Here is an 18,791-nt window from a genome sequence, read left to right as displayed (position 1 = left end):
GGGTGCGGACTGAGCGCAGTCCCCGTTTTGCTGTGTTCCTGTTGCTGCTTTCGGGGTTGCCTGCGCTGCCGTCGCACGGCTCTCCCTGCCCGCCGGAAGGGGGCGCTGTTGGGCCCTGGTTGGTGCCGCTGTGCCTCCCTGCCTTTTATGCAATTGTCCCAATGAGTCAGCAGCGCTGCGTTTCCTGCCCTGCCCTTGTGTAAGGGGTGCGCTGGGAAGCCAGCAGCCCGAAATACGGCGATTCGCGTTATTCCCAAGAGTTTTTTGTTTTTCCGTGGGATTTCTTTCTTACTTTCGATATTGTAATGAATATTTAAGCCCTGTAACTAATAGCATTACCAAAGAATCAATGTTCAGCTCGGAAGGTCGTTGTCAGGTTGATGCACCTACATTCAGAGCCCCGTTTCAGTGCTGATGGCCCAGGATGTTGTTTGGAATGCTATATTCACCCTTTTTGCCAGCACGACCTGCTCCTGAGCAGCTGTGCCAGCATTAAGAGCCAACTGGTTGTATTTGACGTTAAAAAGCCTGGGTTTGTTAGGTTAAAGAGGCTTCTCACAGAGATGGGCCACTGATTCCAAGCGGGAGCACTGCGGCCCTTCTCTGCTCAGCTGCATCCGTGGCCTCGAGTACAGAGATACACCTCAACCTGAGGGGATGGAGGCGAGCTCATCGACTCCAGTGACTGAGATTAGTTGCAGGGGGAATCAGAGAAGTTGTAACACTTCCCATAATAGACTTGTTCAATTCCCATAATGATGGCAGCAGCGATGGCTTTGAGTGTTCTGAGAAGAGCCTTACATGTGCATGCTGTTTTCTTTAAAGCAGTGTGGTAGTGTTTTAACTGTAAGTATACGGCATATTGAATTTACACAGCTAAAGAAGAGGAGCGTGGACTTGTTGATGCGTTCCCATTTTTCTCACAGGTCAAGGAGCAGTTCCGCAGCCACAGCGCTAACACAGCTCGTGCCCTGGGGCCGTGACTTCCTCAACGAGGCGGAGCGGCAAGAGTCAGCGCGGTGTGTGCGGCCGTGCACGTGTCAGAGCCGTGCCTTTGTTCTGTGTGGGGGCAGGCAACTGTGCGAGCGTGCGCTTTTATTGCAGAACTGTGTAAGAAAATGGATAACGTTAAGTATTACGCTCAGGTTTTATGCTAGAGCCGCACCGGCATACGGCTACCCTTCTGCATTTAGAGCTGTGCTTTCGCTTGTGAGCAGCAACGGCGTATAGGGTGAGATTTGTTCTATCACTGGTATCGTGCGTTGTTTTGAAGCCGATTTGGGGGAAGGGCGTCGGGAGCGTTACTGAACTGACGCGCTCCCCCCGGCGGCGGTGCCTCCCGCCCCGCTACCCGGCACACGGCCCGTCGGCACCGCCCGCGGGATGAGCTCCGTCCGCTGCGGGCCTAGCGTGACGCCGGCCGCGAAGCAGCAGCGGGGCAGGCCGCGACCCGCGTCCAGACGCGGAGCGAGCCGGGGCGGGCAGAGCCGAGCTCCGCTCGGGCGGGGAGGAGCCGGCGGCGGGAAGTGAGCTCAGGCGCACAGGAAATCCCGCCCGCGCCGCGGCCTGTGTTTGCGCTGCGGGCAGAGAAAGGAGCCGAGCCCCGCAGCGGCCCAGCCGAGCCCGCCGCCCGCCCCGCGCCCAGCCATGTCGGACCAGGTACGCGGGGAGCCCCGGCCGCGGGGGGGAACGGCGCTACGAGCCCCGCGGCCCGGGCGCGATGCGGGAGCCGCTCCCTTTGCCCCCCCTCCTCCGGCCGCCCCCTGCAGACGGCGGGGCGGGGGTGTCCCGTCGGGGAGCGCGGTGTTTTTGTGTGTGGGGAGGGGAGCGCCTCACGCCTCGGTCGAACTTTGCCTCCGGCTCCGCTCCCTCCCCGCTGGGGGTGAAGCCCTCCATCCTGCCCCGCTCGGGGCACTGGGAGTGGGACCGGCCCCGGGGCGCGCTCCTGGCGGGAGGGGTGGCTCGGGGAGGGGGGCGGCGCGCAGCAGCCGCTGCTTTCGTTTGGTTGCGGTTGCCCGGCGGTGCGGTAGGATGTTGCTCCATGGAGCGGGCTCTCGGCGGGTTGGGCCGGGCTTGCCGGGGCCCCCGGCTGCCTTAGGAACGCCAAGGGGGGGTTGAACTCTGACCTGCCCGGTTCAGCGTTGTTTGCACGTATTAAACATCCGGTCCTTCACCCAGACCCCGTCCTGCCTCCGCTGGTGCGCCGTGATGTTGTCAGTTCTGACCGTCAGCCGGGGACTTGAATAGTTCCTTGTACGGCAAGTTCTTGGCTCGCTCGGCAGGCGCACACAGAGCCCTTTGCTCGCATCCGTCGTGTTAGGCTGTGTGACCTGCTGGCTTGAAGCTACAACGGCATTCCAGTTCCAATCTGTGCTCTGTTTGACTTTATCATTTATAGTACTTTCATATGGCAATGTTTTCTAACTTTGTCACGATCGTTTGAATTCTGAAAAATCAATGTTAGTATCTACAAATGTTTCTTTCTGTGAAGTCAAGAATAGTACCAGTGCCAGGCAGGAAATTACAGATATTCAAAACTTGATACGCTGTATCTGCTGTGCGGAACAGCCTCCATAGGTTGTGAATAGAAATTATTGCTGTACGTGCTGGTGGTCATCCGCTGCTTTTCAGCTCTGTGCAGCTGTGTTGGTGAGGATGCTCCTGCCTCTCTGTGAGCGCAGCTGTTGCTGGCACCGATTAGGGCACATCTTCAGTGCAGGGAACTGCAGGAAAGTGGCTGTGTAGACAGCACAAATTCTGAACTAGATTTTGTAGGCTGTTATTCACGTGACCCATTCTGTAGTGCTGTATTTCTGAATTAAGGCATGTTTTAACACATAGCAGCTTTCATTAAGTAATTCCTTCTCCAGCCCAGTCCTGTAAAGCACATACGTGTTTGGAACTGCTTGAAGTATGTAAAATTTACTGTATGGGATCACCTTTTTGGTCTTTGAATAACAGCCCACATTGATTTATTGAAAACAGTTAAGCTAAGTATTGTCATATACATGTCTCTGTATTGGGGAGACTGCAGCAAGAACTTAACAGCTGCCTAAGTAACCATACAATGTGTGGAGCTGTAGACCTTATTCCCTTATTTATCAAAGTAATCAGTTGAAGTAATATCAACTAGAATTGTTTGCCTGTGTATGGGAATTGTTAAGTCACAGCTTGAACCTCTGATTGAGCACCTGCGGAGAGGACCTGGTCAGCCCCGAGAGCACAGGTGAAGGCAATTCAGCTGTGTGACTGGAAGGAGTGCAGCCTGGCTGCACCTCTCCTAGACCCCATTTAAGGGTTGACTGCCGCTGGGGAAGGATGTTTTTCTGGAAATCTCTCCTTGGTGAAACTTTCCCCTGTGAACCTGGAATCTTCTGATACAGGTGAGCAATCTTCGTAACTTCCTTTATAGCACATTTCTATTGTGCTGGTCCTTCCATCATCACACCTTTGTAGTAATGCCTTTTCCATTGTATGGATCTGTTCAATTGCTATAGCCTGAAATTGGATATTGCTTACAGTGTCTTCCTTGTGGCTCTGAAATTGAGTTGTTAAGAGGATGGATGCCATTTGGCAGTAGTTATGATTTTGACCCATTCTTCTAGTATAAATCAAGAAGCATGCTTGATTTAGTAACTTTATTCCCAAGGAGAGATGTGCTTTCTTATCATAAAAGTTACTGTAAGATGGGCAAACTGCAAAAAGCATATAGCTGCTTGGTGGGATCCAAGCAGAGAAGAGAAAAATTGTTCCCTTCTCTGAAAAATCTTGGGTTGTTTTTGCTCTAGTTGAACGCAAGTGTTTGTCTCTGCCTGGACCACAAATGGACTGCTGTGGCACAATTTTATACGTTCTCTCACTCCTGTAGCAAATGTCAGAGTTCATTGGCTGGATTATGAAGTGTAGGGCAATTGTATGCATTCTGTAATTTTGATTTTTAAAAAGCTGGAATCTGGGTATGTTTAGACAGTAAAGTCTGAGCACTTGAGAAGACTGGAAGAGGAAATTTGTAATACACAAGCTTACAATACTTGTTTTGTGGTTCTGTTAGCGCTACAGCAGCAAATACCTGGCACGCTTAGTGCATTTCATCCAAGAAGCTTTGGGTGCTTTAAGGTCACGAATTCAGTGTTGACATAAATGTGAGACAGTACTAGGGGCCTCACTTCATACTCTTTAGGTGAAAAGGGTTTGACTGTGTTTTTGGCTTTGTTTAACTGTGTTATGACCTAGTTGTAGGTGAAATAGATTTGACTATGGAAAAAAGTCTTTAAAACTTTTGAGATCTAAAGGAAAGTTAGAACTGGGGTATTCTTTTGTTTGTGTGGTTATTTTTCTTTTATCTTTTAATGTAGAATTTCATGATGGAAGAATAACACCATTCCTGTTCACAGTGCAAGTGAAAGTCTGGGTCTGGGTCTAGCTGTTTACATGCAATCTCCTTGCTTTATTTGTTCTTAAGAGGTTATCTGCTGGGCTTTAACATTTGGCATTGAATAGCAGTGTAGTTAATAGAGACAAAATGCAGAGAGGTGTTTTAAGCTTGGAAGGTCTTGTATTGATTTCAAACCTTTTGCATTGTTTTATTTATTTATTATTATCTTTATTTTTGTCAACATAGATTTAACCCTATTTCTCTTTTCCTGAAATTCTGTCTCAGCACTGATTTTTGTGGGTGCTAAGTTGCTTGGGCTTTAAACAAGCATCTTAATGGTATGGTGTTTTAGGACTCTAATTCCCTCTTTCTAATTCCTGCTTTCTCTACTGCTTGCAGCTTTCCCTATTAGATTTTAGTCCTTAAGTCATCTTTCCCTGTGAGTAGAAAACAAATAACTTAAGAATCATTGATTTTCAGCTCTATTGGCCAGAAGTGCTGTAATAGTAGTAATATTTTGTCATACCTTTTACAGGATGATTTGTTTATAGGAGCTAAGTAGGTAAATGTTACAATGAAGTGTTTGAACAAGTACAAATACTTCTTTTGGGATAATATGCTGCTGTGCAATTCAGTTCTTATGCAGAAGTAAACTAAGACAATGACTGATCTGATCCTTTGAAAGGACCGGATGTCTTAAATTCTCCTACAAACAGGAGAAATTTGTTACGTACTTTGCATCTATAGAGAACTGAAACATTTTGCTTCCTTGAGGCTAGTAATCCTGCATGTAGGCAATAAAAATGCTGTTTGTGCAAGCAATCAGGACAGGTCTTGGTTCTCATTTTCACTCTGTGGGTCAGGAGTGAAAGCCAGCATATTTTTATTCCTGTAAATAATCCATGAGATTAGAATTCAACTATGTTAGAAAGGGAAAACTTAGGTGGGAAGCTTGCTTGCTGAGGCTTTACTGGTAAAGACTCCTTTCACATGTCCAAAGTGACTTGCTTGGAGACTTGAGAGTGTCCAGTTTCTGGAAGGCTTGGGGTTAATTTTTTATTTGATCATTGAGGGTGATATATCAATCCCAGTAGTCTAGATTGGGCCAGGGTGAATATCGGGCCAGGTGGGGTCTATGGCTTTTGATGCTGCAAAAATGGAATGGATTGGGCTTGAGGCAGTATTCAAAATTACACAAAGAGCACTTCCTCTTCCTTTCTTCCAGATTGAGTAGTGCACATAGGGGAGGTAGTTGCAGACTTCCTCCCCTTTTTCAAGTTACTATCGTAGAGTCATAGAACGATTTGGGTTGGAAGGGACCTCTAAGATCATCTAGTTCCAACTCCCCTGCTGTAGGCAGGGACACCTCCCACTGGACAACTATGTAGTTGTACTTGTTTAGCCTCTGGGAGAGTGGCGGGGGGGTAGGGAGGGGAGATGCTCAGAAAAGTTTATCTACCATTTTAATATGGAGATGGAAGTCTATCTGGTTGGTCTTAATATGTAGGTGTTGTATGTATTTCAAGTTCAGGCATACAAAGAATATTTGTATGTACTCGGTAAAAATCACCTTTATGACTGGGAAAACATGTATTAGATACCCGTACACATGCTACTTATTTTGTCTACTGTGCTAAGCAGTAGAATGAAAAAGGAAGATGAAATACGATCAGCAGGAAGTCCATATTTCTGATTACTTGGGAAGGCTTTTTGATTGAGTACCATCTGGACCTGTGGTGGTGTCTAAATAGGATCCGTTGTGTTGTAATGGAACTTAACTGAAGCCCTGATCCAAATGTGTAGTGGCAGGCGAGAGATAGAGCTAATACTGCCTGCTCTTTGGCTTACTTTATTTATCAGCAGTTAACATGAGAACTTTGATGTCCCTGATTCGTGCTTTATAGAATATAGCACTTAAGTTGAAAAGCTTTACTGCTTGAAATGTGGAGTCAAAGTTTCCTGTGCAATTAATTCTTAGCCTGGAGAGATACCAAAACAATGTAGTTCTTAGAAGTACAACTTGAATTTTTAAGAATTAGTCTTGTAACAAACATACTAGAAGGAAGCTTTTAACCAGTGTTGTTTTGTAGTCATAGGAGAAGGTGGCTTACTGTCCTTTTGAAAGTAGTAACTGCTGTTGATGCAGTAGAAAGATTGGAAAGTGTTGTGTGGTCACTGTCTTTACACTGGTAGGGAGTTATAAGTAGTTGTTTACTCATGCTTTTTTTTTTTTGCTATCTGCTTGTTGAGTTACTGGTATAAAATCATATCTCCCAGATCTTTTCATCTGTCATCTATTTTTAAATCATAGAATCAAAGAATTGCTTAGGTTGAAAAAGACCTCAAGGTCATCAAGTCTAATTGCAGCCTAACCTCACTACTCTAACAACCCTCAGCTAATTCATGTCCCTGAACACCACATCCAGATGGTTTTTAAACACATCCAGGGATGGTGACTCAACCACCTCTCTGGGAAGCCTGTTCCAGTGCTCCCCAATGATCCTTCTTTTGTTCTTCATGGTGTTTCTTTCATCACTAACTTCTCACACATAGACAGATAGCCTATTGTAGTAGTATGCTACTATTTTCACGCATAGAGGAAGAAATAAGATACCTTGAATAGTGTGAATTTAATATGATGAGGGTAACTGGCATCATATTGTCTAGTGAAAATAAGTGTTGGACTTCAATCATACGGTTTTTTTTTTTTGAATGCTTTTCTTGCAGGAAGCAAAGCCTTCAGCTGAGGACTTAGGAGATAAGAAAGAGGGGGAATACATTAAACTCAAAGTCATTGGGCAGGTGAGTTTTTACATAATGGATATCTGGGAGATGGTGTGAATTTTTAAACTATTGAAATGAATGGGAGAAAGTTGATACTGTAAGTTCTTCAATGTGAGTCTTCCCCCAGACCCCAAATAAACTATTTACTAATTGTCAGCAGTGTGTGTTAGCATGCTCTTAAATTTGGGTCTTTGGATTTCATGTACACCAAGCATGAGATCATCCTACTGGATAAGAATAGGAAAAGGATTCTGTTGATTGACTTGTTGGTAATGGGTGGGTGAATTGTAAGTCTGAATTTGTATTGTTTAAATAGATATCTAAATTCTTTCTGAACAGAAGTCCTCCACAAAGAACCATTAGTTCATTTGATTTAACTCATTTGTTGGAATATTAGTACAGTTGCTTTTTACTGGAGACGTGATTTTAACTGATGCTACCATAAACTCAAATCTTGCCTGTTTAATCAACTATGATGAGAACACATTCAAAAGCTGTGTGACCCATGTACTGTTTGTGCAGAACCTTTTGTGGTCTGCGTTATCTGTAGCCGTTTTGACAAATGCAGTGATTTGTACCTTATTGCTTGTAGGAAGGACTACAGAATAACAAGACCTGAGATTTTGCTTTAGGTTGATGTTATGTTGCCAAGTCAGCCTGTATCCTAAGATCCAGATAATTGCTCTATTTGAACAAGGTTTTACATTTATTTTGAAATACAAGCTTTAACTTGTCTTGTGGAATCTTAGAGCAGAAGTCCCCTGCATATGTATGTTTGTATTTTGTAAGTATGTCAGCTGGTTAAAGATGGAGTACAGACTGAGCTGAGTATGGTATTTAATACTTCTAAATCCAAAAATGTCCACAGTGAGCCGAAGGCTATACTGTGCCATCTGTTTTAAAACAGGGCTTCCTGCAAAAGTGATGAATGTACGTGCATAAGATGAACCTCCTAAAATGATTTAGCAGTCACTAAATTCTGCCCAGTGGTAGTTAAATAATGTTCTGTGCTACTTTTTCTGTAAGACTTTCTTAATGGAACTCTTAAAATGAGCATAGAAAAAGTAAGCAGTTACTAAAATAATCTTTTTTTTTTCTTTTCTGTTCTTAGGACAGCAGTGAAATTCACTTCAAGGTGAAAATGACAACACACCTCAAGAAACTCAAAGAATCATACTGTCAAAGACAGGTTTGTGAAACGATGACACTGGATATATAGTGGCTGTTCAGAAGGTGTAGAAGTGATCTTTTAAAATGTCCATGCTTGCATGTATAGTTACTGTAAAATCTTCTGGGTCCAAATTCCCTTGAAATAGAATACTGAGGCTTGGGATGAGGGCAGCCTTAGACATTGTTACTGTCAAATATGGTAATAAATTTACACTAGCTGTTATACCCTTAACTTAAAGAAATATGCAATATTAATGATTGATATAGGTAAATAGTAACTACTGTTCCAGGACAGGAAATATATGTTCACTTCCAGGTTCTGTGGCAGATACTGTGAATTCAGTGATGCCATTTCTAGCGGCCCTGGCCTACTTCACTCCTAGCTTTGGGGACGGGTGCCTTATATGGCCTTTTCTTGAGCAATTGCATGGAAGTTCAGTTCAGTAGATAAAATTATTAAATTAAAAAAAAATGAAAACCTTTTTAGTGATGAGCTCAATTTGCATCAAAGTATGGCCAGTTCTGTAGAAATGCCTTTTTTATACTATGATGCATTAGATTTTCTTTGTCTTTGTATGCTAATGTTGCTATATGGGCCTACTATCCTACTGGAGAAGAAGAGAAAAGGTTAGACAACAGACAACCTTGTAGCCAAAATGAAAACATGATTAAAATTGGGATTCATCAGAAAACTTAAAAGCAGATCGTGGAAATTATTCATGCAGTTAGTCGTATTCATTGTTGGAAATGCTTGTGTAAATTTTTTTCTAAGAAATCCGTGTTTCAGTAGACAGAACTATATCCATCTCCTGGCTGAATTCTGGAGAGTCCCACTTCCTTCATCTACAGTCAACGCTGGTTTTGGTGTCAAGTAATCTTTCTCTTATAGAGAGACATCAAGCATTACTTCCGTGTTGGCCAGAGGGATTATTGGAGCATTGTGGAAAGCTTTTCCTACTTATGAGTTGTTCTGCCTAATAATTTGCAAGCAGTATTTCTGAGATGTAATTGATGCACTAAACAGTTCATATTTCACTTGCACTTACTTTGCTGATAATGCATATGAAAGAAGAGGAAAAGGTTAGATGTTTGTCTTAGTTGCAAAGGTGAAGTGTGGTATTGAGGTTATATATATAACAGAGGAATACTGTACACTGGACCTCATTTTATTTGCTCCTGGGGTGCACCTTTCTCTGCTCCCTATCCTTCACAATGTAGAGCTTTTGCAGAGCTTGTGACTGTAAAGGATACCGTTCTTTCTTACAGTGATATAAGATTGTGAAAGCAAGAGTAGGAATTCCTGAAGTACACATGTTCTATATGTTATGGTAGTCTTTAATAAGGCTGATAAATGGTTCAGAAGGCTGCACCTTCATGTAATGTCTTGGAAGAGAGGGTATAGTTGGTACTTTTAGAGGAGGTGGTAGGGGAAATGCTAAGAAAGTTTCCCAGTTCTTGAGCTAGAAGAACTTTACTGTAACTTTGGAAGAGCTATGCAATTCAGCATCATTGTTCCCCCTCGAGACACTTGGTAGTTTACATGGGAGCAACAGGATAGCTGAGCTCTCTGTGTAACAAGAACCTACACTTTCTTTTTTGACTTACATGTGTGTTGTTTTTATTAAAAAATGTATTATCAATGTGTACATCTCAGTTGAGTTTTTCTTACGCATTTCTTTTTTTAAGGGTGTTCCAATGAACTCACTCAGGTTTCTCTTCGAGGGTCAGAGAATTACTGATAATCATACCCCCAAGGAGGTGAGTTTCTTTTCAAAGAGTGTTGCGTACAGCATTCAGTGGAGAAACTAAATACAAAATTTGTTAGTTTATCTGTTCTGCTACACTAACCTGACTTGTTTCTTTAAATATAGCCAACCTCTTAGAATATATCTGACTAAATGTAGTCTGACTGTACTTGTCTGACTGAAGTTTTTAGTAAGATTGGTACACAAGTCAGAAAAAAGACTGGTTGGACCTTCACATGTAATTTTCCCTCAGAAGAAAGATGTAGTCACTGCTCATCAGTGGAAAAAAAAAATCTGAGGGAGCCGATCAGTTGTTGAACTAGATGTTCAGCTTGAATTTGAAACAAACACGTATTTTGTTCATACTTATTAGATTAAAGTGTAAATAAACAGCAAACAGATTACTTCTGCTGTACAGTGACTTCCAACAATTGTTAGGATAAAGCAGGAAGAAACACTGAAATATAATGATGACTTTCTAGAAAAAAAATCAAACTTGTTGAATTCCACAATGAACAAGTTACTTTGCTTGAGTCAACAGCTGTGAACGGGCTTTAAGTTGCAAGCTGTATGTCTTAGCAGTATCATGCTTAGCAGTGTGCAGTATATAATCCATATGGCTATACAGCAGATGCATTCACAGTGTTGGTAGTTACATTCCTGTGCATCTGTTGCCCGAGAAGGAGTTCAGAGGAAAATAAAGCTAGTAATTTCCAAGCTGACGTGTACTGCTTCACAAGTGGATTTAGACTTCACAGATAAGATTATTGCTATGATTGAGATGTGGTGAAATGTATATGATGGAAGAAAAAATACTTAAGATTGTGAGTGTTGGCTAGTAAGGTGTTGAAATTTTTTTCACCCCTTTGTCCTTTGAAAAATTATGGGACAGGAGGACAAAGCATCAGATAGCTTTTCTAGGACCTGCTCTGAATTCAGTGCACCAGATTTATAACAATTGTGTTGTTTTTTCTCTGTTCTCACAGCTGGGGATGGAGGAGGAAGATGTGATTGAAGTTTATCAGGAACAGACGGGGGGTCACTCAACAGTTTAGATCCTTCTGTTTGTTTTATTTCCCCTTAATCCTTTTTTATTTTTAAATAATAGTTCTTTTGTAATGTGGTGTTCAACACTGAATTGAAACTGGCACCCCATCTCTGGGAGTTTATTTTCAAGCGTCTGGTATTTTAAATTCTCGTGCTCATTATACACTATTGTTTCTGTTTTCATTGTGCTGAACTTCTGTGATCCAGCTGCAGCCCTGCTCTCCTTTTCCCTTCCGCCCTCCCCTTTAGAAATACATGTACACACATGCATTTGTATGTTCACTAGGTTCGTGCATTTCAGGCACGAAGGTTGTAAGATCTGCCAGGTGGGCGAGTGTTCTTAATGACTTCCATATCTGCCCTGAAGTTTTGATGTGTGACTGTTTCACTCCTGGACTATAACTTTCAGTGCGAGATGAAGTTTTTCAGAACTAAACTGTGGAGAAATCATGTATCCATAACTCAGAGCTATTTTGCTTAAATTGTGCTGATGGCCCAACGAAGAAGATCAGAGTTTGAAATGGAAAGGCTAGAACCGTTGTCATCTGTACCTTGCTCCAGAGATGGCTTTGCTGAAGACATAGAATTGAAAACCCTAATGAATCTTAAATCTTGCCAGAAGAGCCCAGAAGCATTTTAACTTCATATAGCAATTAGTACACGCAGGTATTCATGCAAGAATGTTCACAGCAGGCAACTGGTGTTACTTTGACACTCTTGTTTGTACCTTTTGGCCTGGGACATGGGTTTTGAATGGACATTGTCTGTACCAGCTTCATTTAAAATAAACAAGAAAAACGATTTTATAAACAATTTGCATTTTCTTTTCAAATGTTTGGAAATGAACAAAAATGTGAATGGACATAATTGGGGCTTTCCTTTCTAGTGCCTCTACATAGAAGGCAGAAAAAAACTTATGGTCTGTAACCATACCTTGTACAAAACCATTTGCTTTTTTTATTTGCATAAGCAATATACTTACTGGTTTGGATAGCAGGTGACTCTTTAAGACTACTAGCTGTTTCTTGTCCTATTAGGGAATGTTCACATAGTTACATACTGCTTCACTTCATGCTCAGAAGTTAGACTGAAAATGCAACTTGGAAGAAAATACAAAGGTTTAATATCTATATTTCATATTATTATGGTACTAATGAGTGATCTATCTATGATGGATGACATGGGAGTGTCAAGATGCTTCAGCTCACTTGAGGGTCATCTTCATGTTGTAGCTAGTTGCAGGTTCCAAATAGTCTTGATTGGGTGTGAAAGCTCAGACAAGGTTATAAGCAGGGCAAGATAGCGAAAATTTCTGCATTGTCCCTGCTTCAGCTTTTCAGGAGGTGGATAGGACTTGTTCTTGGTTTTGTAAATCAAGTTCATTTATGAATGACAGATTAATTTAAAAGCATTTTAATGCTTGGAAGAAATTGCAGATGATCTGTCCATGATCAGTTTTTATGGCTCTTGCTGTAAAGCTATACAGGAACTTTCCTTCTTGTGGTTTTTGTCTGATTTTTTTTTTATTTACTAATACTTTAAATGCATAGTGGCATTGAATTTTTTTAAACGATTAAAACTTTTGATTAATAAATGTTAGCATATGGAACTTCAATCTTCAAGTATTCTACATAATTCAGTTCTTCCCACTGTGATAGCTTCTTAGGACTTAGCTCCAAAAGAGTTGTTTTTTGAGAACAATAAACGTACCTGCTTCAGAATACCAGAAATAAAACAGCCATGTGATTACTATCAGATCATCTCTAATTTAATTTTTGTAATGCTCTTGTTAGTAGATAAGTTCTCATTATCCCACTTCTGCAAATTAGGAACAGAGGCACAGGGAACAGTGGTTTACTGAGGTCACTCAGGAAACTGAAGATGGAGATGAAAAAAGAAACCAGTTCCCCTGTGTTTGATGCTAGTACTGTTGCTGCGTCAGCTTTCTTTGTATCCTGCTGTTCACTTTACTCTTTCGAGTCTGTTTTACATACTCTTCCATATCAGTTTTCTAGTTTTGAAGCACTGCCTCACTGGAGGATATGGAGGAGAGCTTCCTGGCAAATACTATTTCAGCTTCAGTGGAATGAAGCTAAAGGCTTAGGTGTTTGTTTGTTTTTTTTCTGTTGCGTGACATTCTCCTGAAACATGTCTGTTTATAGAGTGGACATGGTACCAATGGCAAAATGACTTCTTTTTGATCTGGCATCAAGGATCTAAGGCAATGTCTGTGCAGTTGCAACTGTTTATGGAAGAGTAATAATAGGGAAACTGTACTCTGACTACAAGATTAGTACTGAGAGCTTCATGTAAAATGTGAGGATAAACAAGCTACACGTGCATTGGTACCTTTTTAAGGAACTTCATTTTTTGAAAGTTGTACTTTGAAATAAACTGTAAATTTTGAAGTTGAGAAGATGAAGACTTGGTTTTTCTTCTTTCATTTCTGTGGATCAAGTAATTTCCAAAAAACTGTTCTGAGAAGATGATCTGAATTGCTCTTTCTAAACCATTCATGGATTTGAAGCTCATGACTTGAAATCAGTCTCCTTTGTATGTTGGGGAAAAATAGACAAAATCTCTTCCTGCTTGTGAAATTTGGCATCCTCTTCATTGATGTGCTTACCTGTTAATCAGAAAAGCTCAGATCAGCTGTTGATAGCTGCTCCTGCTCAGTGGTTTTTGGCTGTTATTGTTTAGAAAAGTGGTGAATTGAAAAAAGAAACAATCTTCACAGCAGGAAGGTGTAGAGGCTATTCACTTCAAATATTAAAGCAATTTAAATATTTGTAATTATGAGTTAATGTACTTGATATTCATTATCATATTGTATAAAAACTGCATTTATAAGTGCTGTATAAAATATCAGGTTCCATGTGGAGATCTTTAAAGCTTACATGCTTAAAGTATTTGTATATTTACTTAAATATATTTATATTTACATAATCAATTGTAAATGCAAGAAAATGAGATTTTGAAGTTAAATATTTAAATGCTTGCAGGCTTATGGACTTCAGTTAGAATGTCTAACTGACTTGTCTGTTGCAAATTTTAATTAAGTCTATATTTAGAAGCTCTACACCTATTTATTAAAATTTTTAGCTTTTTCTACTTTAAATTAGGATTATTTTTGAGAATACAGTACTTAAGTATCTGTGCTGACCTGGGGGTCTTCCATATGCACTTTTGAACTAATGATGTGTTGGTAAATTTTCATAAATGAGATGATCAGCTTCTGAGTCATTGTACAAAGAACTATCGGAACTGTGCAAGTTGGAAGTAGTTGGAAGACAAGTGCCTTTGTCTTGCTTTTAGAACTTATGTTTGCATACTGAATTCAAGTGAAGTTAAGCTTCAGCTTAGGGAGATCACAGGAGTTGATTACTCTTCTTTGCAGGAGACTCTACAGGAACAACAATACAATTTGGATCTACAAATGTCATTTTCTTTCACTAGATAATATTAGTCAAGCAAAAAATAAGATGACTGGCAAAGAAAAATTCTTGTCTTGCTATAGTTTATCTTATTGTTGATACTGAAAGCTTGCCTTTTCTGAAACAATAGCACATCAATTGATTGATTTGGGTGTTTCTTCCAAGTCAGCAATAAGGTCTTCATATCTTTTGTAAAAAGACAATTCTATTTTTGTTTCTTCTTTCTACTGAAGTAGGCCAAAGAACCTATGGTGAAGCTGCAAAAGATAAGCAAAATGTGTTCTGGTTATAAAGGTTATCACGGTCTGTCTAGGTTAATTTTCACTGGCTGATAAAACATGAATGCTTTTACTTCCTATCAATGTGATGTATATACAGACTGTAGTTGCAGTCTGGGAAAATAGCTTTGGGAATGAGAATAGCACCAATTTGGTAAAGAAAAAAACATTGGTCCTCTTGAATGAGGTTGGAACCTTTAACTGAAGGAGCTCACTGCAATGACCCATACCAAGTATTTATTTATTCTTCTGTGTGGTTTTTCTGACCTAGCTTTTCAAGTAGCTGAAAATAACAAAACACCTATGGATGAGAAGTATCTTGTGTTCTAGTCCAGTAGCTTCTATTAGCAGTGCTTATTAGAATTGCAGATGTTGCTTCAGAGTCTCCTCTTTGCCTGCAAACTGTTAATAAAATGGACTGAAAACACAAGTCAGACTTCCTCAGGTTAGAAAGCTGATGTTTTGACTTGAAACTTGCAAACTCAGTAGGCTCATAGCTGGCTAACTGGTGCTTTATGCCAGTATGTAACACTGCCTTTTGAGGCACAACCTGGATAGGAGCCCGGACTTACTCAGGAGTTGGCTTTGAGCAAGCTTTGAAACAGGCTGGGAAAGAAAATTTTTGCTTATGCTTATACCTTGTTGTGAGACAGTATGTTTTCATGTCACAACAAGATGGGTAGAGCAAACAAACAGCTATTCCTGCTCAGCTGCAGTCATGATGAATCTTTTCATCCCTTGAAGAGTTCTGTGCTGTTTGCAGTGTTTTGGTATGCAATGTACAAACTCCCTGCGTTGAGGTGCTCATAGGAATGAGCTCTGGAAGCATGCTGTGCTGGAGTCTGTTCTGATGGACTACATAGAGGTAATTGTAATTTTATGTATGTGTGGAGACCTAGTTGTGCTTCTTTCTGTAGTGTAAACGGATCTGCATCTATCAACTGCTTTAGAGCATAAGATGTACTTGAATTGCTGCTGGTATTTGGAGAAATGCCGGGAAACTGATTAAATAGCAAAGAACTGCAATGCATCTTGAACTGAAGGTAGCTTAAGTCCTAATGCAGCTCTTCAGTGTGGACTGCAATAAAGGAAGTCCTGATTACGTAAGTATTCTTGTATAGACTGATACTAAGCATATAGATGTTGTTATTATGAAGGGAAAAAATAACTTCAATTTCTGTATAATGGCTATTCACCTGAGTGAAATTGTGCTTTCTTCACAGCTAGTCTAGCATTTTCCTTCTTTTTTTTCTTGTTCCTTAGCCTCAAGTATCGCATTCTTCTCCTCTAGATTTATTCTTTCATACTTGAAGTGTTTTGCTATCACCACCAGTTGCTGGTATAACCTCAGTGCTCCTTCTTTGTCAGCAATTGTCTGCCTCTTAAAAAAAAAAAAAAAAAAAAAAAAAAAAGCATCAAACAGATCACCATCTCCTATTGGTTAATCTTATACTTCCTATTTCGGAAATATTTTTTCATCAATTATAAATAGAAAATAATGTAGGTATACTGATATCACAAGTATTTAAAATAATCTTTAAAAACATGTTTGTCTTAAATTGTGATTTTTTTCTAGTATTTATTATTTTTCAATGCTTTTTCTGCAAATATATTTTAGAAATAGGATCTTTCTTCAGCTACACAGTGTCAGGCTTTCAGAGGAGTATCAAATATACTGAAAATGTCAAGAAATGAACAAATATAGCATTGATGGTATTGTTGCTAACGCCTTGTGCTGTTATATCAAAGCTAGGTTGTGGAATTTCTCTTCAGTCTAGGGCAACTGTGTAAGAGATGACTATTGTAACCATCTGTAATAGAGGTGCAACAGAGTTAATGCAAGTTTGGGACTTGGTATCAGGAATTGCATGGCAGAGACAAACTAAGTGTAGTTGAAATCATCTTTTCAGATGAATTCTGCACTGTTTAAATAAGCATTCACCTTTTTATAGGCTACCTGCTCCATCTTGTTTCTCTGTCTCTTCTGGAACTGCAGAAGCTTTCTCTGATAATCCCCCTACTGCTAAATATGTTCTTGCATTTTTTCTAACTGTGACTTCTTTGTTGCCACCTCCTCCTGGTGCCTCCACTCTTTTAGTTTGTTTCTGTAACCTAAAACAAAAATGATTATTAATTGCTATAGCAACCTTGAGTTTGCTTGAACAGTCTTGGCAGGAGAAGAGGTTCTTAGCCTGAAGAGCTAAACAGATTGCCTAAATGAAGGAAAGAGGAATTGGAATAGAGAAAACAGGTGCTGGATACTTCACATATGTCTGGTTGGTTCTGCAACTTAGTACTTAAAAAATAATGAAAAGTCTACTTTCCCTCCTAACATCTTTATGGGGATAAAAACCTAAATTACAAGTTCTAGATGTGCTTTTGGGAGGATGGAAGAAACTAAGAGGAAGTTAGGGATACAAGTCAAGTGGTTACTCTGACAGGGAGTCAGGGGATGGAGGACAGCACAAGAAACAGGAAACATTCAGAGAACAAGAGCTGGGAGAAATATTTAAAGTGCATTTTCTTTGTAGAATGAAAATACAAACATGAAACAAGAGCCTAGGAAATGTGACAAGCAAGGAGGCAATGGAAAATATTGAATGAAGTTTTAGATGTAAATGGAGTGGTGGTCTAAATAAGCTACTTTTTTGTAGAAAGATTCATAATGAGAATAAGGGTTATGAAAGAAAGTCAAGGAGGCTAATATTCTCCTTATTCTGAAATTACATGGGTAATTTGCATCACTGACTAACACTTAAGGTCATGGTCCAAACTAACTTGGGGTTCTTAGTCCTGCAGTTTCACTTGAATGCCTACTTTCTTTTCCACAGAGTTGAATAGGGCATGGTACTAATCTCAAAAAGAAAAAACAAACAAACAAACAAACAAACAAAAAAACAAAAAAAAAAAACCCTTAAGTCAGACATGTTCCTTTTCAACCATCTGATTTAATAAAAAAAATGATAAAAAGTAAAAGATGTTACTCCTAAAAACCTGCTTCTCCTACAAGTACCCTCCCTTGAGCGTTATTTCTAGGCTGCAGCTCTTCGAAATCGCCCAAGGAGGTCGCTGTTTTCCCCAGTAAATACCATTCTTAAAAAAAACCCAAACGATACAGCGTAGAAACAGCAACGAGATGGTGTCAGAAGAGAATATGCTGTACTGTATAATTAGCACGTTTCAAAAGGTAAGCAATGTGATAATTAGGATGCACCAGAGCTTGTTTCTCAGAGCTTTGCCTTTATTTTTTCCCTAAATCTCCACAGCAGCAGAGGTAAAGAACAAAAAATACTGTTTCTTTTTTTTTAATTTTATTTTATTTGTACTATAGAAACTCTCACTTCATTAAGAACTTAGATTACTATGAAATGCCTGTATGTAGTGGCAACCATGCCAAGGTTTTTGTCAAGAAAGCAGTCAGTAGTAGTTCTGGTGCTGTCTGTGAAGTGTTTGGTCTTCATGAAAGTACCATAAGCTAGATGGAATTGGCTGAAAAACTTGAATTTGTGTAATGACAAATAGCGGTTCACTGTCAATTTTTCATTAATGACTTGGAAAAAAAGGTAATTTTAGGACTCAAAATTCAGAGTAATGGTAAATAGATGGAAGTATTGAAGTGTATTTAGGACAAGCAATGGTAAGGTTAGGAAAAATCTGCTGCTAAAAGATGCAGCTTTATGTATGCACACACTTCAGGTGAAAATGTTTGTTCTCCATCTTGGAATTTGCCTGGGGATACAAGGTGAGTCTGCTGGTGAGTCTTTCACATTGTATGTCATATTAGTCTTCTATTGCATTACCGGATACTTGGTTATATGTGTTTCTTCATACATGAACATCTATAGGTTTGTGTATATGCATTTGGCTGGCAAAAAACAAAGTGAAGACTACAGAGATTTTACATTAATTTTCAGTTGTTCACTTCTCACGTTAGGTCATTGTTGCTAAGCACGTATCC

The 18,791-nt window shown here is 40.1% G+C and overlaps 1 protein-coding gene across 1 annotated transcript; it reads left to right on the top strand.

Moving 5' to 3' along the window:
- The first annotated feature begins 1,362 nt into the window (after window positions 1-1,362).
- On the top strand, window positions 1,363-11,934 carry SUMO1 (small ubiquitin like modifier 1). The gene is made up of 5 exons (XM_085228058.1): window positions 1,363-1,659; window positions 7,103-7,177; window positions 8,271-8,348; window positions 10,016-10,087; window positions 11,061-11,934. Exons 1-5 carry the CDS (start codon window positions 1,648-1,650, stop codon window positions 11,127-11,129), a joined length of 306 nt encoding a protein of 101 aa, XP_085084184.1. The 5' UTR covers window positions 1,363-1,647; the 3' UTR covers window positions 11,130-11,934.
- Window positions 11,935-18,791: the final 6,857 nt, after the last annotated feature.

The sequence above is a fragment of the Meleagris gallopavo genome, chromosome 7, assembly GCF_905368555.1.
Source record: "Meleagris gallopavo chromosome 7, MGAL_WU_HG_1.1, whole genome shotgun sequence".
Lineage (NCBI taxonomy): Eukaryota > Metazoa > Chordata > Aves > Galliformes > Phasianidae > Meleagris > Meleagris gallopavo.
Note: the sequence above shows the minus strand (reverse complement) of the source record. Positions and strands in the feature narration are given on the sequence as shown.

Coding starts and splice junctions, on each gene's coding strand:
- SUMO1 (XM_085228058.1), top strand. Junction 7,178..8,270: donor AACTCAAAGTCATTGGGCAG/GTGAGTTTTTAC, acceptor TTCTGTTCTTAG/GACAGCAGTGAAATTCACTT. Junction 10,088..11,060: donor ATAATCATACCCCCAAGGAG/GTGAGTTTCTTT, acceptor CTGTTCTCACAG/CTGGGGATGGAGGAGGAAGA.